This window comes from Polyodon spathula, chromosome 4, assembly GCF_017654505.1.
Source record: "Polyodon spathula isolate WHYD16114869_AA chromosome 4, ASM1765450v1, whole genome shotgun sequence".
Classification (NCBI taxonomy): Eukaryota; Metazoa; Chordata; class Actinopteri; order Acipenseriformes; family Polyodontidae; genus Polyodon; species Polyodon spathula.
In genome coordinates this window covers 49034980-49052570 of record NC_054537.1, presented here as the reverse complement: position 1 = coordinate 49052570, position 17591 = coordinate 49034980, and the positions used below count along the sequence as shown (strand labels likewise).

Here is a 17591-nt window from a genome sequence, read left to right as displayed (position 1 = left end):
GAACGACCCGTCACTGGTGCACGCTTGGGGGCAGGTCCGGTCCATTGAAGGTAAGGATGTTGATGGCGCTGGGCCGCTAGTATATCCACATTTCAGTATAAAGGGGCAATTACTATATAGGGTAAACCTAGCCGCGGGCACAGGACAGCCTGTAACACAATTATTGGTTCCCCCGTCTTGTCGGACCGAGGTCATGAGGCTGGCGCATGATATCCCTTTTGCGGGGCACCTCGGAGCCGAGAAGACGAGGGAGCGAATATTGGCTCGATTCTATTGGCTCGGTCTTCATACTGATGTGTCGAAATATGTAGCCACATGCCCAGACTGCCAGCGAGTAGCGCCAGGTCGAGTGCGCCCCGCTCCTTTGGTCCCACTGCCGATTATTTCCACTCCGTTCGAGCGCATTGCAATGGACATAATGGGCCCTTTGCTACCTTCTGACTCTGGGTATACGCATATATTAGTAGTGGTGGATTATGCAACGCGATACCCAGAGGCAGTTCCATTGAGGTCCACTAGTGCAGCTGCAATAGCCACCGAGTTAGCGCACATTATGGCTAGAGTAGGGATCCCCAAGGAGATTTTGACGGATCACGGAACCAATTTTTTGTCCAATACGTTACAGCAGGTGTACAAAATATTAAAAATACGTCCCATCAGGACGTCCGTTTATCATCCACAATCGGACGGTTTGGTTGAACGTTTTAATCAGACCTTAAAGTCGATGCTGAGGCGATTTGTAACACAGGAGCAGAAACATTGGGCATCGCTTCTTCCCTACCTCCTTTTTGCGGTGAGAGAAGTGCCGCAGAGTTCAACGGGGTTCTCCCCCTTTGAGCTCCTGTACGGCCGGCAGCCTCGCGGCATTCTCGACCTGCTGAGGGAGGGGTGGGAGGAGCACAAAGGCTCGTCTAAAAATGTAGTGAAGTATGTGCTCCTACTACGAGATCGCCTGGATTTGGTCGGTCGTTTGGCCCAAGACAACCTCAGATCGGCTCAGCACCGACAACAGCAGCATTACAACAAAAATGCACGGATTCGAACCTTTCGACCAGGGGACAAGGTAATGCTGCTACTTCCCTCATCTGAATCGAAACTGTGTGCTAAATGGCAGGGGCCGTATGAGGTGATTCGGGCTATAGGGAAAGTAAATTATGAAATTAGACAGCCCGATCGCCGAAATGAACGTGAAATTTATCATGTCAATTTATTAAAGCCCTGGCAGGCAAGGGAGGTCTTATTTATAGCCCCAGGCAATATGGAGGATGATTTAGGTCCCTGTCCAGAGACCCCGAGCACAAGAGCGATTTCTATGGGGGAACAATTGGTTCCGGATCAGCAAAGAGAGCTGCGTAAGCTTATTGAGGAGTTCAGCGATGTTTTTTCTGACGTGCCCGGCAGGACAAACTTAGTTGAATATGACATTATCTCTCCACCAGGTGTCACAGTGCGAGAGAGACCGTACCGGATCCCGGAAAGTCGACGAAGTGGCGTTCGCAAAGAGGTATGGGATATGCTCGAGCTTGGGGTGATTGAGCCTTCCAGGAGCGAGTGGTGCAGTCCGATCGTCATAGTGGCTAAGAAAGACGGCACCAACCGCTTCTGTGTGGATTTCAGAAAGGTGAACGCTATTGCTAAGTTCGATGCATATCCCATGCCTCGGGTCGACGAACTTTTAGACAGACTGGGAAAAGCGAGGTTTATTTCCACTCTGGACCTGACGAAGGGATATTGGCAAATCCCTTTAACCCGCAGCTCCAGAGAGAAAACCGCATTTTCAACACCAGAAGGGCTGTTCCACTTTAAAACCATGCCGTTTGGGCTACATGGTGCGCCCGCTGCCTTTCAGAGACTGATGGACCAGGTTTTACGCCCACATCATGAATATGCAGCAGCGTATATTGATGACGTGGTGATTTACAGCTCCACCTGGCGAGAGCATTTGGCTAGGGTTGCAGCCGTTCTTCAGTCTCTAAGGGCAGCCCGGCTGACAGCTAACTTGAGGAAATGTGCGTTTGCCAAAACAGAGACTCAATATTTGGGATTTTTAATGGGGAATGGAAGGGTGAGACCTGTAGTCACCAAAATCCAGGCTTTGGTTGATGCAGCGATCCCCAAAACCAAGACTCAGGTGAGGTCACTACTGGGCTTAGCCGGTTATTACCGCCGCTTCATCCCCGAGTACGCCACAGTGGTTAACCCGTTAGTCGACCTCACCAAAAAGAGTGCTCCAAATTTAATTAAATGGTCAGCTGAGTGTCAGGGAGCGTTTGATACTATTAAGCGTACACTTTGCCAGGCCCCCACTCTTATTACACCAGATTTCACCAAGAGATTCATCCTCCACACCGACGCATCGGATGTAGGTTTGGGTGCAGTCTTGTCCCAAAAAGTAGCTGGAGTAGAGCACCCGATATTATACCTCAGTAAAAAAATGTTACCTCGGGAACGCAACTACTCCGTAGTCGAAAAAGAGTGTTTGGCCATTAAATGGGCTACTCACTCTTTACGATACTACCTGCTGGGACACTCATTTGATCTGGTCACAGACCACGCCCCACTCAAGTGGTTAAGCACAATGAAGGACAGCAATGCCCGGATAACTCGGTGGTATCTGGCATTGCAGCCCTTCATGTACCACATGGTACACCGTGCGGGGAAAGACCACCAAAATGCGGATTATTTTTCCCGGGAGGGGGGAGTAATGGGGAAGGTAGATTTAGCCGAGTGTTCCTTCGGCTCCACTCTGAGCGGTGGGATATGTGACGGAAAGATGAGTTCTGGTGATGAATCTTCCTCCCAACCTGTGAGGGCGCTAAAGAATGGGAGGAGAAGCATCTGGAAGGGCTGGCCTGACAGTTCGTTTCCGGGTCAGGGAAGTGGGTCAGCCTGGAGGGAAGCGAGACTCTGTTGTAAGACTGTATTGATTTGAGAGATAAACGAGAGGCAGCTGCAAGTAATAAGGCAGCTGCAACCGTTTATCTCGATATCATGCGGGATTACATATAGGGGCCAGGGTAACGCTGGTCTTTTCCTTCGTTTGGGTAAATGTTCGGAGAGAGAAGGAGCGAGAGAGGAGCTCTCATTGTTACAGAGAATTACGTGTTGTGTTTTGTTGTGTTTGTTTGTAATTGTCTGCGTTTTGCACCACCAGACAGTTAACTCACCTATCCGGAGCTGTCGACCAGGGTCAGCACAATCCGGATCACCACTGCACGGAACCGTCACGAAATACAGTGTCTTCACCCACCACAAGCACGTCTGCACTCACCCAGGACTGGTGACCGTGTGTTCGTTTTGTTCGGGACTGTGTCTGTGTTATTGCTATCCCCGTGCTTTACACATTGTTGTGTATAGCCGGGGATTTATTATTTAACGGTCACCAGACCTGGATTATAAATAAAAGCACCTTTTCACTGGAAACTGTTATCTGCCTGTCACTCCTGCATCGCATCACCGTTATACCTGTTCCCCTCCACTAGCCACGTTGCCACAGACCCATAAGTTTAATGGGAGCTAAACATACTACAGCGTGACCAAACATTTTAGTTGACTAAGAATTAACAATTTTTACTTCATAAAGTCAAATGAAACCTGTTGAATAATATTGTTAACATATTGAATAATATTGTTAACATATTGAAAAACTTTGTAGTTTTCCATATAAAACTGAAAAATGTGACAGGATGAATTGTCTTCCCAGTAAACACAACTAATACATTTTCAAGGTGTTAACACCAAAGTTAATGAGCTACACAGAGCCCCTCTGCATAGGTAGAATCACCAGACTCCTGCTTCACCCATCCATATCAATACTGCTTTGTAGTTTTCCTTATAAAATTAAAAAATGTGACATTTCAAAATCTAACATGAAACACTGTACTACTATTATGGTTTCAGGTAGACTATTGCAATATCATGTTGTAGTTTATTTGATTACATGATGTTAAATTAAATATCTAAATTATGTTCATATAGTTGTTTTTTTATTATCTCTCAATCCTAAAATTCTAGGTGATGCAAACCTTTGGCCATAGCTATATAGTTGGCAGATGACAGGAAAAAAACAGTGAGAATATATTTCACAGTAGAGCACAAAACAGACCAAAGCCGTTGCAGAGCCCCTCTCTGGAGCAGGTTACTTTTAGGACGGATGCATTTATTCTCCTATTCTTGGGCATTAAACAAAGTAATTATAGAAAAGACTGAATATATTGTACTATTTTTGTAAACTTTGTCCAGTTCGGCTTGGATTTCTATCAGAGCTCTAGTTTCTTGCACTGTCCATGCAGTGTAGGGTTACCAGATTACCAGAGAGACAAACTGCTGGAAGTTTTATTTTCTTCAATTCACTGACTCCATAGCAACTCCGAAGCTGTATATAATAACACAATCATAATTTAAAAATTAAACACTACATGTATTTATTGCAGACCAAAACGACTAATTTTTTTCTTTCTATCGTCATATAATCACAACATATTAAATATACAAAAATCCAGATCAGAAAAAATTAGATCAGCTATTATGATTTAAATGTGTGATATAGACATAAACAGAATTAGTTAACATATAATCCATAAAATGCATTTTGGTACTTTAAAAAAAAGAATACACTAGCAAAACCAGAACAATTTAAAAATGTTACTGTTTCCAACCAGGAAAAATTATGACTGTAAACTGGAACAATCACAGTTTTCCCAGGATGTCTGGTAACCTTAATGTGGTTCCCTAACACATTTAGTTTTTTCTGTCTTTATTTCCTCAGAATATGAACTAAACTACACATGTAATGTGTACTTCTGAGTCAAGCTACCTTGTGTAATTTGTTTCCTATGTGCAAAATGGCCCAGCAGTCCAGCAGTTCGCATTGAGGTTTACCAATTGAACCAAACTCGTTTTGTTTGCCAAAGGGACATACGGTTTGTTTCCATAGCAGACTTTGTTGTTCACATTTTACATCAAAGGTACCAAATCGTACCAAGTGCCAACCAAACCCTCTAAACAGTGTGAACACAGCTTTAAAATACCTGTCTTTTAACTTTCACAAATCTTCCCATCATGCTTTGGTCTTCACCCTCTAGCACTGGTCCTTTTGGTAAATATGGGTCATTTCTGTTAAAAGAAATAAAAACAAACATCACATTCACTCTTAACGCTTAATCCATAACAAGTACTGTTACTAGAATATGAAATCACCACAAATATTTATAGTAACAAACAGATAAAAAGGAAGATGGACAGACTGTATACAGTATTATCATCATATCATTTTGCTGTAGATAATTTGTAGACTATTATAATTTCTCTGTGACTCGGATGAAGCCCATTTATCCTGCCACAGTTCTAAAATATACTTCTGTGTTTTTATACCTTAAAATGTTATAATACCTTAAATTAATGCAAATGTGAATACAATTATGACATACAAGCAGTAATTAATGGTTGTATATGTTATAAGGTTGTAAATTATTTGTATATGTCTTAATATGTAACACGGAGTATGATATCATATAACAACAACAAAAAATAGAGTGAAACAAAATTAAATGAAAAGAATAAACCAAACCTAGGAGATTGTTGGGAAGGGTATGAAAAGGACCCTTTTTGAGCCTTCTTATGTTTTGGAGTTGAAGGGGGCCCTGGAGACAAAATCATATCTATTCTGAAAGAAAAAAATGCAAATGGAAATGTTCAAATGTAATTTCAACCCAGTTGAAATTATTAACAGTTTATAATTGAAGTAATATCCTGTGCATTTGTAATTTTCTCCAGATACTTAAATGTCAGGTTGTCATCTAATCACAGCTACTTCAGACATCAATGCTAATGCAGGACAAGGTATACAATGTTTTTATAGTCAACTTTGTAGCTTTTACCTTGTTTGGAGGTATTTAATTCTAGAAAGCATATCAATATGTCCTGCTGAGTACTGTTCTATCACATCCTTTACGTCATAAGGCCTCAGTGTCTCCTTGAATTTTTTTTTATTCAGAAGAAATTTCATGATTCTGTGAGAATAAATGCAGAAGGTTAGGAACAAAAATGGCAATATTTTGTAGACTCTTCTAAAGCTGACAAATATATACTCGAGAACAAGCAAATGAAAACTTTATGTTGAAAAAAAAAATTATTTAATTTTTAAGATTTTAATCCCTGAAGGATATAACAGCAATGGCAAGCACAGGTATGTCTTGTTTTATGAAAAAGTTAATTTTAAAGTAAAACTGAGTTGTTATTGTTTGCTATAAACAAGTACTAGGGGTTTAGATATAAGCTGGATATCTTAGAAACAAGGACATGTGTGTTCCAATTCCAAACTCTTGCTTAGATTGAAACATGAACATGAAAAGTAAGACCTGATTGTATCCGTCTGACGTCTTAGCTGCAAATGCAAGATCAATGCTGATCAATGCTCAATAAATACACAAAGCAATACCTGACCTACCTAACAGCCCTGATCACTGTTTTCAGTGTCGGTATCATGTCTTCCAGTAACAGGTCGCTGGGGTAACCCTTGTCTTCAGACCCTGGGTCTGCCAGAGCTCCAGCATCTGGGGAGTGATCATGATTGTAATATTTCACTTCAGTTTTTAAATTAATAAATGTGATGGCTTACCAATCTGATCATGACAAGAACAAAATTGCATTTGGGCAACCAAGTCTGTGTAATCATGGAATATTTGATTCCTCACAGGTTAATACTACTCCACAATATTTACAATTCAGCACTTTGCATCCATAACAACTTGAATATTAATTAAGTGATACTTTTTACTTAAGATAATTTCACTGGCAACTGCACTGATACATGTGCTGCTATGGCCAAAGGTTTTGCATCATCCTATAGAATGAACTAATTTTGTTTCATAAAATTGAATGAAACCTGCTGAATAATATATGTTATATTAACATATTGAATTACATACGCTTTGTAGTTTTACAGAAACTTTACATAAAACTGACAAAAATGGAAACGTGACATTTTGAAATCTAACAGGAAATACTTTATTATGGCTTCTGGTAGATTTTTGCGATATCATTTTGTAGTTTCTTTGACTACACAGTGTTAAATAAAATATCTATATTATGTTGTGGCGGGTTATCCCCACCCCTGTCCATATTTTGTGTTTTATGTGGTGTATTATTGTTTATATGCATGTATGTAGTGGTGCACGGAGTGTGGATTATGTAGCACGGGTGATTTCAAATGTATATTTGTATTTAGGCACAGGGATTGCACAATCACTTCACTGCAGAGTAAAGTGTGTATTTGCATGTGGGCACGGGGATTGCACAAATTAGTTCATTTCTAGGTAAAAGGAGCATGGATCACTTTCTCAAGGTTGGGTGTTCGATGAGGTAAAGGAAAATAATTACGATTGCTATTCGTGCTGACTTTAAATAAGCACGTTACCTGTTTTGGGGTTTCTCTCATTGTGTTTAGTGTCTGTCTGTTTTGGCTACCATGTCATTTTGTTTTGGGATAAGTGTTTTATTTTTCTGTTTAAACCTTTTATTTTGCAATAAATCTGCACACCAGCGCATACATTTACTTACAGTACTGTGTGTTCCTTCCGGGTCTGATGTCACCACAAAGCCATCTTGTGACATATGGTGTCCATAAGTAGGAAACAATGCCTCCACACTCAGGCCAAGAACAGTACTGTGGGTGATTTATTATTATTTAAAAAAAAAAAAAAAAACTTTTTTTTTTTGTGTTTGTGTGTTTTTGGGAGGAACAAAGGAGAATATGGGGAAAAGGAGCCAAAGGGGAAAGCAGCAGAACGGGCAGCCCCAAAGCCTGAAGGAGGAAGCACGGTTTTGGTGCCTGGTCTGTAACAAACCCAGGCACACCATCATGCACTGCCCCTTCCATGCACCCCTTCAGGCACTTGACCAAAAGAGGGACAGGGGAAGCTGGGAGGTGAACCCTCAAACACAGTCGTGGGATCCCATGTGGTGGGTACAATGCGAGTACACTGCGGAGTGGGAGGATAAGGAGTGGTGCGCCTACTGCTGTCGCTATTGACATGAGGTGGAAAGCTGCCCGGAAGACGACTTGGACACAGACAAGGAGGTGGATCCAAAAGATGGGAGCCCAAGCATCCAGCTCCCAGAGGGGGGTAGCCCGAGCATCCAAAGCCCAGAGGGGGGGAGCCCGAGCATCCAGTGCCCAGAGGGGAAGAAGGCCCACTGTCTCCACTGCCACCATTGATATGTGCAGAATACCCCGCACTCCTGCCAACTAGCCATCAGGAGAACTACTGGGAAGCCTATCTCCACCTTTTCAACGTTCTCTGCTTGCGGGGAGTGTGGGCACTCCCCGACCAACTGACCCTCCCAGGAATTGAGACGAACCACTGCCGACAGGCCTTTGGGATGCCTATCTTCGCCTTTTCAAGGTCTCGAGTTGGTGTCCTGTCTACGGGGAGTGTGGGCACTTCCTGATCAACTGCTCCCTCCAGGAAGAGGGGGAGGCGGAACAGGGGCCAGAGTGCCCCACAATGAGGTCAGTATTGCCTCTGCCTCCACCACCAGATGGAGACTACCTGCTGCTTGTACCTCCACCACCAGCGAGAGAAGAGCTGCAGCTACCCCCACTACCAGAGGGAGACTACCTGTTGCTCCCGCCATCACCACGAGGAGCTGAAGCTACCTCCCGAGGGTCAGCTCCTGCCCTTTCCTGCAAAGCTGAGGGCTGCTTAGCCTGCAACGCCTTGGGCTGCTGTGCACCTGCAATGACTATGGCTGCCACACCTGAAACACCCGCAATGCCCAGGGAGGCCAAGCCTGCAAAGCCCGGGGTAGCCTGTTCCACACTACCCGGGGATGCCTGTACACTATCGCCCAGGGAGGCCAGTTCGCCATAGCCTGGGGAGGCAAGTTCGCTATCACCCGGGGATGCCTGCATGTCACTGCCCAAGAATGCCTGCACAACATCATCCAGGGATGCCTGCTTGTCATTACCCAGGGCTTTGTTGTGTCCAGTAGCAGCAGTTGCACTGCCAGAAATTCTGGGGCCGAAGCCCAAGAAAAGGGAACCGCCAGCTACAGAGAAGGGGGAGAGGTAAGGAGATCATCTCCACTCACAGTAGCACTACCGCTGCCAGCACCGCTGCTACCACTGCCGGAGTGTCCCATGCTGAGAGCAGCATGGCAGCTGCTAGCATCACCGCACTTCCGGAGTACAACACACTGCTGCAGCAGTGTTACGGGAGGAGGACCTCGCTCCGCTGTCAGCATCTCCGCTGACGGCATTGTAGATGTTAGCCTGGCAGCTACCAGCATTGCCACAGGCAGCCTTTCCGCTGCCAGCGGTGCCACAGAAGGAGGACCTCACCCTACTGACAGCATTGCCACTGGAGGAGGACCTTGCTCCGCTGTCAGCCTTGCAGCTGCCAGCACTGCCACTGGCAGAATCCCAGTCACAGCTGTAGATAAAAGGAACATGAATCACTTACTCAGGGTTGAGTGTTTGATGAGGAGAGAAAGAGAGTCGGGAGGTAAAGGAAAATAATTACAATTGCTATTCGTGCTGACTTTAAATAAGCATGTTACTTGTTTTGGGGTTTGTCTCACCGTGTTTGGCTACCATGTCATTTTGTTTTGGGATAAGTGTTTTATTTCTGTTTAAACCTTTTATTTTTCAATAAATCTACGCACTAGCGCATACATTTACTAACAGTACTGTGTGTTTCTTCTGGATCTGACGTCACCAAAAAACCATCTTGTGACATATGTTCATTAAGTTTTTGTTTTTTTTAAATTATGCCTCAATCTTAAAATTGTAGTTGTTGCAAAACTTATGGTCATAGCTGTAGACTTAAACTAAAGGCAACAAATAAGGACCCCAGTTAACCTGAGATGTTATGAATTCCAAACCATTTCTGACTCATTTAAGTGACACACAATTTCATTCCATCCATAACTAAAAAGCACTTAATTATTATTTAACAAACCTTTTCTTTCTCAATGTCTTCAATGGCTTGTACAGGAGACACAGCAATTGTATGTAAAAGTTGCACAAGAACGCTAAACCTAAAGATCCAAGTTTAATTTCCTCTCTCATTCATAATGAGCACTTTCCACAACCAAATAGAACTTTAACCAAACATTTAAGACAAACATATTTAACATCTAAATGTACACGTTTATTTTGCAGTTCACCATGTTTTTTTTCCATGCAGACTGTATAATGGGTATTTACTAAGCTTCCACAGTTAACCATTCTTTTCCGAACTTTTGGGGATTTAACTTATTTGCCAGCTTCTCACTGCCCTTTCTGTGATTTTGCTAGGCACACTACACTTTGAGATGGCTTTACAATGCTATACTCTGTAAACTTTGATAATGGATCCATTAAATCCATTAAAGTAATTAAGAATATATGGCACAAAGTTTACCTTCTGAACTCTGTCTAAAAGCATATGCTTTCATACGAAAGGCAGTTCGGAATCTCTCTCTGTTACTGTAGGCCCCCGCCTTTGACTCCTTAGATGGGCTCTCTTCGATAGCATCTGCATTCACAGGTGTGACCAGCTTGCCCTTGATAGTTGCCGCTCGCGGGTTAGACAGGAGAACACGCTCCAGGAGACTCATTTTCTGGCTGCAAAATAAATGTTATTTATCGATTTTCCCTTTTGTCTCAATAGTTCTTAAATATGGGCCACTGTGCGGCTCGCCTGGTGAAAGCACAGCTGTGTGGTGTGCAGAACAGTCAGGGGAGGGCAGGTTCATGGCCTGGTCTTGCAAAGTCTGCTCTAGGGATTCTGCAGCGGGTGCCACAGTGGCTCTGGTTCTCCTGCGGGTTAGGGAGGACTAAAATGGTAAGGACAGTTTCTCCTCATCGCACTACAGCGGACCCTACTGGCCAAGCGCCTTTGTCCGCCAGAGGCCGGTAGCTCACTGACATCCGCTTTTGGGCTCCTGTGTGTAAAAGAGGAAACTGGTTTGGTTGCGCGATTGCCCACTGACCCTTGAGCTGTATGGGGATTTGCTGCGTTGAGAGAGCATACAGTGGCAAGTCAAAACCAGCTATTCAACTGTCACAATGCTGTTGCAGTGTGATAACTTAAAAAATGCAGCAGCTTTGCAATCCTGTTTTTTTCTGACTACCATTGAATCAGCTGCACGTGGTTTGGAGTTACGTTCTCATATCAATTGATTGTTCACGCTCATTCAACTGGGAGGAGTTATAGTCATTAAACTTAAATCAACTGTACATTCTAAATTGTGGAAAACATTGAGGGTAAAATAAATGGGCACTGATTTAAAAAAAAAGGGGGTTTTATATATTTAAACTATGTTACACCACAATTTTGTAAAACCCTGTTTCATCCAGGTTGACTGTTGCCAGTCCAGAACATATTGAATTCAACCTACCGGTATTCACTGTAAGCTGATGGTGTTTCCATGTACCAGCATTGTCAGGTGTTGTTAATAATCAAGTGGCGCTAGATCCTGAAGTTTAGATCACTTTACAATAGGGTTACAAAGCCAAATTGTTTTTCCTTATTGTGGCATTGGTGCTAGAAATGATGTGCTTGATGCAACCCCTTATAAAATCTACTTCACAGGGGTATTGCAATACACTTAAACTGTTACCGAACTCAACAATTGTACAGAATTAGAGGTTAAAAGGTCACTTCATTATACTTTGAAGGCTGATGACATGTTGGCATTATGCAAGTCCACAGCAAGATTAAACCCAGCACCAGATAGCCTTTCAGTGAAGTTGCTCCAACCAAGCAGAGACAACATGATATTCTATCTCCCTGGGATCACTTTAACATAAAGGAGGAGATTAGAGTATACAAAGGGTAAGGATAATGAGAAGGGAATATAGCAAAAAAAAAAAAGTGAGCTTACTCAATTAATTTTTATTTCTAGGAAGTGTGAACTAAACCATTTTCCCAATAACAGCTTTTAACAAAAGCTACTGAATTTTTTAGAACTACATTAGAAAAAAAAAATCTCTGTTTTAAAGTCACAAGTGACATAAAGTTAATGTACAAAGTTAAATATAATTCCATTTTTCTGTTTACTTCCCCAAAAATATACAAACACTGCTGGTAAGTTTTTCAGCTTACATTGACTTTTCTGGATACAACTGCTGTTCCTGTTGACATTCACAAAGACATCACTTTTAATTCCTTTTAACTTCTATATGTTTTAAGAATATATTGTGGTCACGATAAAGACACACTATAACAGTACTCAATTCAATAAATTATGTTTTAGACCATTCTTATCTTTGCAAGCTGATTTATCATTATTTTTCATGTAGAAAAACACCTACAGTGGCAGAAAAAATGTATAACTGAAATTATTTAATGAGCTAAGAAATTAACATTTCTATTTATATTTTAGAATAACACACATGGGAAGATTCTCAGAAATCTTTCTCAGAAGTGTTTTTGTAATGAATGGACATTTTTATAGTAGGAGTATTAAACAGCTAAGCAGTCACCTGTTCCCCCCTAAGGGTTTGATGGATTGCAACATAGTAGTGTTCACAGTGAAGGGACTTACACTGTAATACCTTGTAGCATAAAAGTAAATTGCACAGATGTCCAAGATATACAGTATATGCCTTTCTAGCCAAATGTAACTACATCTAATAGCACTGTGGCTTACTACATACATATGCATGTGATAATTTAACCACTGGATTTCTGAGAATGGTTGCATAATTATGCTAATAAGTACTTAATTAGATGCATTTGATCAGCCCATTATGTACAGTCGTTAAGCATTTCGATAAAATACAAACATTTGTGACTGATAAATCGAGTTTTTTTTTTTTTTCCTAACTAGTATATGTAACAACCTAGTGAGAATACTAAATCAGGATTAAATGAAGCAATTCGAAAAATTGAAAATACTTTTGACCTGAGAGTAGAGTTTTGCATATGGAATATTGCTAGCTAACCTTTTGAAGGCAATTTAATGTAAAAGCCTAAGAACACGAGTAAACCATGATAATTCTTCATGCAGAATGCAGGTATAAGTACAAAAGGTTCATTTTTATGACAAACCTTCTGTAATATTGAAACATGTTAAGGTGTAATGAACCTTGATTGTGAATATTTGTTTTTGTGTATTATGGAAGTTTGGTAATAGCTTGCCAATATGTATGCCAGTATATGTACTGTATATGTATGTATGTAACAACAGGTAAAATAACATTCTGATATTACATTTCACTTTTCAGCATTTCCATTAGTCCATGCTTATGTTGCTTATAGACAATTATCACTGTGATATGTATTTTGGCTTGATAAACAAAATGCATTTGTGGTCAAGGGCATTTTTCAAATGCATTTGTAGAAATGGATGAGCTTTTAGATGTTAAGACTCTGAAGTGTACAATCTCTCTTCGACCATAGAATCCAGTGAACTCCCCATCGGTGGAAGGTTATGGGAGTTCCATATATATCTTAGTAACTGAAGTCTTGGTGATAGTATGGAAGCTTGAGAACAATGGTTGCATTTTAGTTAGTGCTACTTCATAACTGGAACTAATGATACTAGGCTATAATACAAAAGTCAAACAAAAAACTAGGCTTATGTTAAGAGTATGTGCATGCTGATACACTTATTTTGTAATTACCTTAAAGAACTATTAGTTAGCATGTACAAAAAAAAAATAAGCTGCACTTTTCTCACCTTTACAACTGAGTACCAATCAATAGCAAAAACTTCCCACAGAGGCCCAGATTTACAAAAGGACTGCGCATGTTTAATGACAGCAAAGGGTTTTGAATTCTTCAGTGGGATTTACAAAACACACACAATGGCATAAACACGCAATTAATATGTGATTTGCGGGGGCAATGTGTCTGTGCGCTTTAGCCCTTGATGCACATGTAATTGTGTATATGGATATGTAATTCTGTATATGCATATGTAATTCTGTATATGCATATGTAATTCTGTATATGGATATGTAATTCTGTATATGCATATGTAATTGTGTATATGGATATGTAATTCTGTATATGCATATGTAATTCTGTATATGGATATGTAATTCTGTATATGGATATGTAATTCTGTACACGGATATGTAATTCTGTATATGCATATGTCATTCTGTATATGCATATGTAATTCTGTATATGGATATGTAATTCTGTATATGCATATGTAATTCTGTATATGGATATGTAATTCTGTATATGGATATGTAATTCTGTATATGGATATGTAATTCTGTATATGGATATGTAATTCTGTACAAGGATATGTAATTCTGTATATGCATATGTAATTATGTATATGCAGATGTAATTCTGGGGTGTTTCTGAATGAAACCGATAAAATTGGGAAGGGATTTTGCAAGTGAGGTCTATTAAATATTCTGTCTAACTTTTTTTTTTATTGCTGCCGACAATTGCAGTCTTCGTATTTGCATGATTATTTTAAGACAAAGAAACATTTAATAACATTTTGCAAAGATCTCATTTTTTAACCCTTCTGATCAAAAAGTCTGCAAATAGAGAATATAGAATCCATGTAAAAAAGGTTCTTAGACTCACCTAAAAAGGTCTCCCCACAGTGGAAACGCAAGGTTCTAACGAGAGCCTTTACTTCTTAGAGTGTAGGCATTATAAGAACGGTGGAGGAGATTAAGAAAAGATGGAACGATATTCCGAGGCGCACTAAAGAAAAAGTCTCATATACATGTAATACAATGAGGGCTCATCCTCCACCGTTATTTTAGTAATGCCTACAGAATGTATGTTTCGTAAGATGGCATTCTGGTATTTAACAATACTGGTTCAGAAAGTATTGTTAAACTCGAGTTGGAAAGAAAACGGTAAAAATAAAAAGATAGAGGGACAGATGATGCAGTTAGTTTGTAGCTAGAGCAAGTACGGTTTGTAGACCATATATACCATACAGATATGCTTTAAAATCATGCAATAAGAAATACAGACAAACATAAGAAATAGGAGAGTTGTAACTGCATAAGACTTTAAGAAGATATAAATCGTAGTTAAACTGCAGACTATTCGTATACAGCTGTATTGTTGCTAAACATACTGCTGTACAATAATGAAAGGATTATCCACCATTACAGTGATATATTTAATTACATTATTATTATATAAAATAAAGATATTATTATTATTATTACATTTATCGGTTTTATGAAGCCCTGTCAGATGTTTGATATCAAGGGCTTCAGCGCAAATTTCAAAAGTCCTACTTGCAGTACTTTTTTTAAAGTGTCTTTTCTGAGGCTTGTTCTCCTGCAGTCTCTACGTATCAGCTGAGCAAGGTTGGATGCGAGAAGCAGCACATCTCACATTTTGAAAGTCTATGCGCTGGATTTTCCACAATTCAAACACAGTGATGTCGCTGTTGTCTGGAGAAGGCATTGCCTTGCAGTTTATACTGTTTTTCTTTTTCTTTTTCAGTGGGTAGTTGGTGGGCATGAGATTAAATTACCAGGATGTACAGATGCACACATGCCTGCGTGTGTGTATATCTTCCACTACTTTACGTTACTTTAACAGACAGCTTTGCATATACATGTAGCCTAATTTATTATTAACATAAACACATATTTAATGTAATTTATTTTCTTTTTTTAATATAATCATCTATTTTTATGTACTTGAATGGTTCAAAATTTGGATGAAAATCGAATAATAGTTTTGGAAAACCCGATATAAACCAAAAACGAAGGGTTTTCGGAATCAAATACAATGGATTAACCTCTCTGAATCTATAACTTGAAAAATTAACATAGCACCTATTAAAAAGAAAAAGAATATGTAAAGAACAACAATGAAAAGGGGACCAAAAATAATGCTGCTAATGCTGTTGATTTTGAACACTTGCCTATCATTCTTTTAGGCAGTGAGGAATAATACAGGCAATGATTCTCTTTTTGTGTCAAAAATCTAATTGGTAAAATATTAAGAACCACTGTTTGGCCATTTGACTGAGAGCACTATGGAAACAGACTTTGTCAGAAATGGCAGGGTAGGTAGTTTTGGTGCCTCCAGGTCTTTGTTCCTTGAAAATTTAATTGAGACAGTTTTAATCTGAAGATGTCCTTAAGCACTGTACTTATGTACTGTACTTATTTTTAACTATTAAAAACATTTAATGACATTCCTGGGCCGTCTCCCTTCATCCTATGGAGACCCACGGAAGATATAGCTGGTGCCGGCTGCTGTCTCCTTGGTCGCTGTCATTCTGACAAAGTAAGAGAAGGACTACCTGTTCTTTGGAGTGCCCATACAGTGGCTCTCAAAAGTATTCAGCACCTTGGAATTTTCTGCATTTTATTGTGTTAAAACATGGAATCAAAATGGATTTAATTTTTGCAACTGATCAACACAAAAAAAGTCCATTGTTCTAAATTAATTACAAAAACAAAACAGAAAATAATTGATTGCATAAGTATTCACCCCCTTGAGTCAATATTTGGTAGAGGCACCTTTGGCAGCAATTACAGCCATGAGTCTATTTGGATAAGTCTCTACCAGCTTTGCACATCTGGACACTGCAATTTTTGCCCATTCTTCTTTGCAAAATTGCTAAAGCTCCGTCAAGTTGGATGGAGACTTTTGGTGAACAGCAATTTTCAACTCCTTCCACATATTCTCAATTGGATTGAGGTCTGGGCTTTGACTGGGCCACTTCAGGACATTGACCTTTTTGTTTTTAAGCCACTCCAGTGTGGCTTTGGCTGTATGTTTGGGGTCATTGTCCTGCTGGAAGATGACTCTTCTCCCAAGTCCCAGGTCTCTTGCAGACTTCAGCAGGTTTTCCTCCATGATTTCTCTGTACTTTGCTGCATCCATTTTGCCATCTATCTTCACAAGCTTTCCAGGCCCTGACGCAGAGAAGCATCCCCATAGCATGATGCTGCCAACACCATGCTTCATGGTAGGGATGGTGTTCTCAGGATGATGTGTGGTGTTAGGCTTGCGCCAAACATAGCGCTTAGGGTCGAGGCCAAAAAGCTCTATTTTGGTCTCATCGGAGCTTAGAATCTTCTTCCACTTGGTCTCCGAGTCTCCCACATGCCTTCTGGCAAACTCTAGCCAAGATTTGATGTGAGTTCTTTTCAACAATGGCTTTCTTTTTGCCACTCTCCCATAAAAGGCCAATTTTGTGAAGCACCCGGGCTATTGTTGCCATATGCACAGTGTCTCCCAGCTCAGCAGTGGAAGACTGTAACTCCTTTAGAGTTGCCATAGGCTTCTTGGTGGCCTCCCTGACTAGTGCCCTTCTTGCCTGGATTATAAGGACGGCTTGTTCTAGACAGATTCACAGTTGTGCCATAGTCTCTCCATTTCTTAATAATGGACTTTACTGTGCTCCAGGGGATATTTAATACCTTTGAAATGTTCTTACATCCTACCCCTGATTAGTGCTTTTTAAGAACCTTATTTGATTTGCTTTGAATGTTCCTTCGTCTTCATGATGTGGTTTTTATTAGGAAATGTACTAACCAACTGTGGGACCTCCCAGAGACAGGTGTATTTAACCTGAAATCATGTGAAACACTTTAAATGCACACAGGTGGACTCCATTCAACTAATTATGTGACTTCTAAAGACAAT

At 40.5% G+C, this 17591-nt stretch overlaps 1 protein-coding gene across 1 annotated transcript in view; it reads right to left on the bottom strand.

Moving 5' to 3' along the window:
• LOC121314605 (potassium voltage-gated channel subfamily KQT member 3-like) overlaps nucleotides 1-17591 on the bottom strand; it is a 107218-nt gene that overhangs the window by 9018 nt on the left and 80609 nt on the right. Inside the window, exons 10-14 of the mRNA XM_041248040.1 lie at nucleotides 10407-10609; nucleotides 6449-6554; nucleotides 5880-6011; nucleotides 5570-5665; nucleotides 5031-5115 (exon numbers count right to left, since the gene is read on the bottom strand). Coding sequence (XP_041103974.1) covers nucleotides 5031-5115; nucleotides 5570-5665; nucleotides 5880-6011; nucleotides 6449-6554; nucleotides 10407-10609 — 622 coding nt within the window. The remainder of the gene's footprint in view (nucleotides 1-5030; nucleotides 5116-5569; nucleotides 5666-5879; nucleotides 6012-6448; nucleotides 6555-10406; nucleotides 10610-17591) is intronic.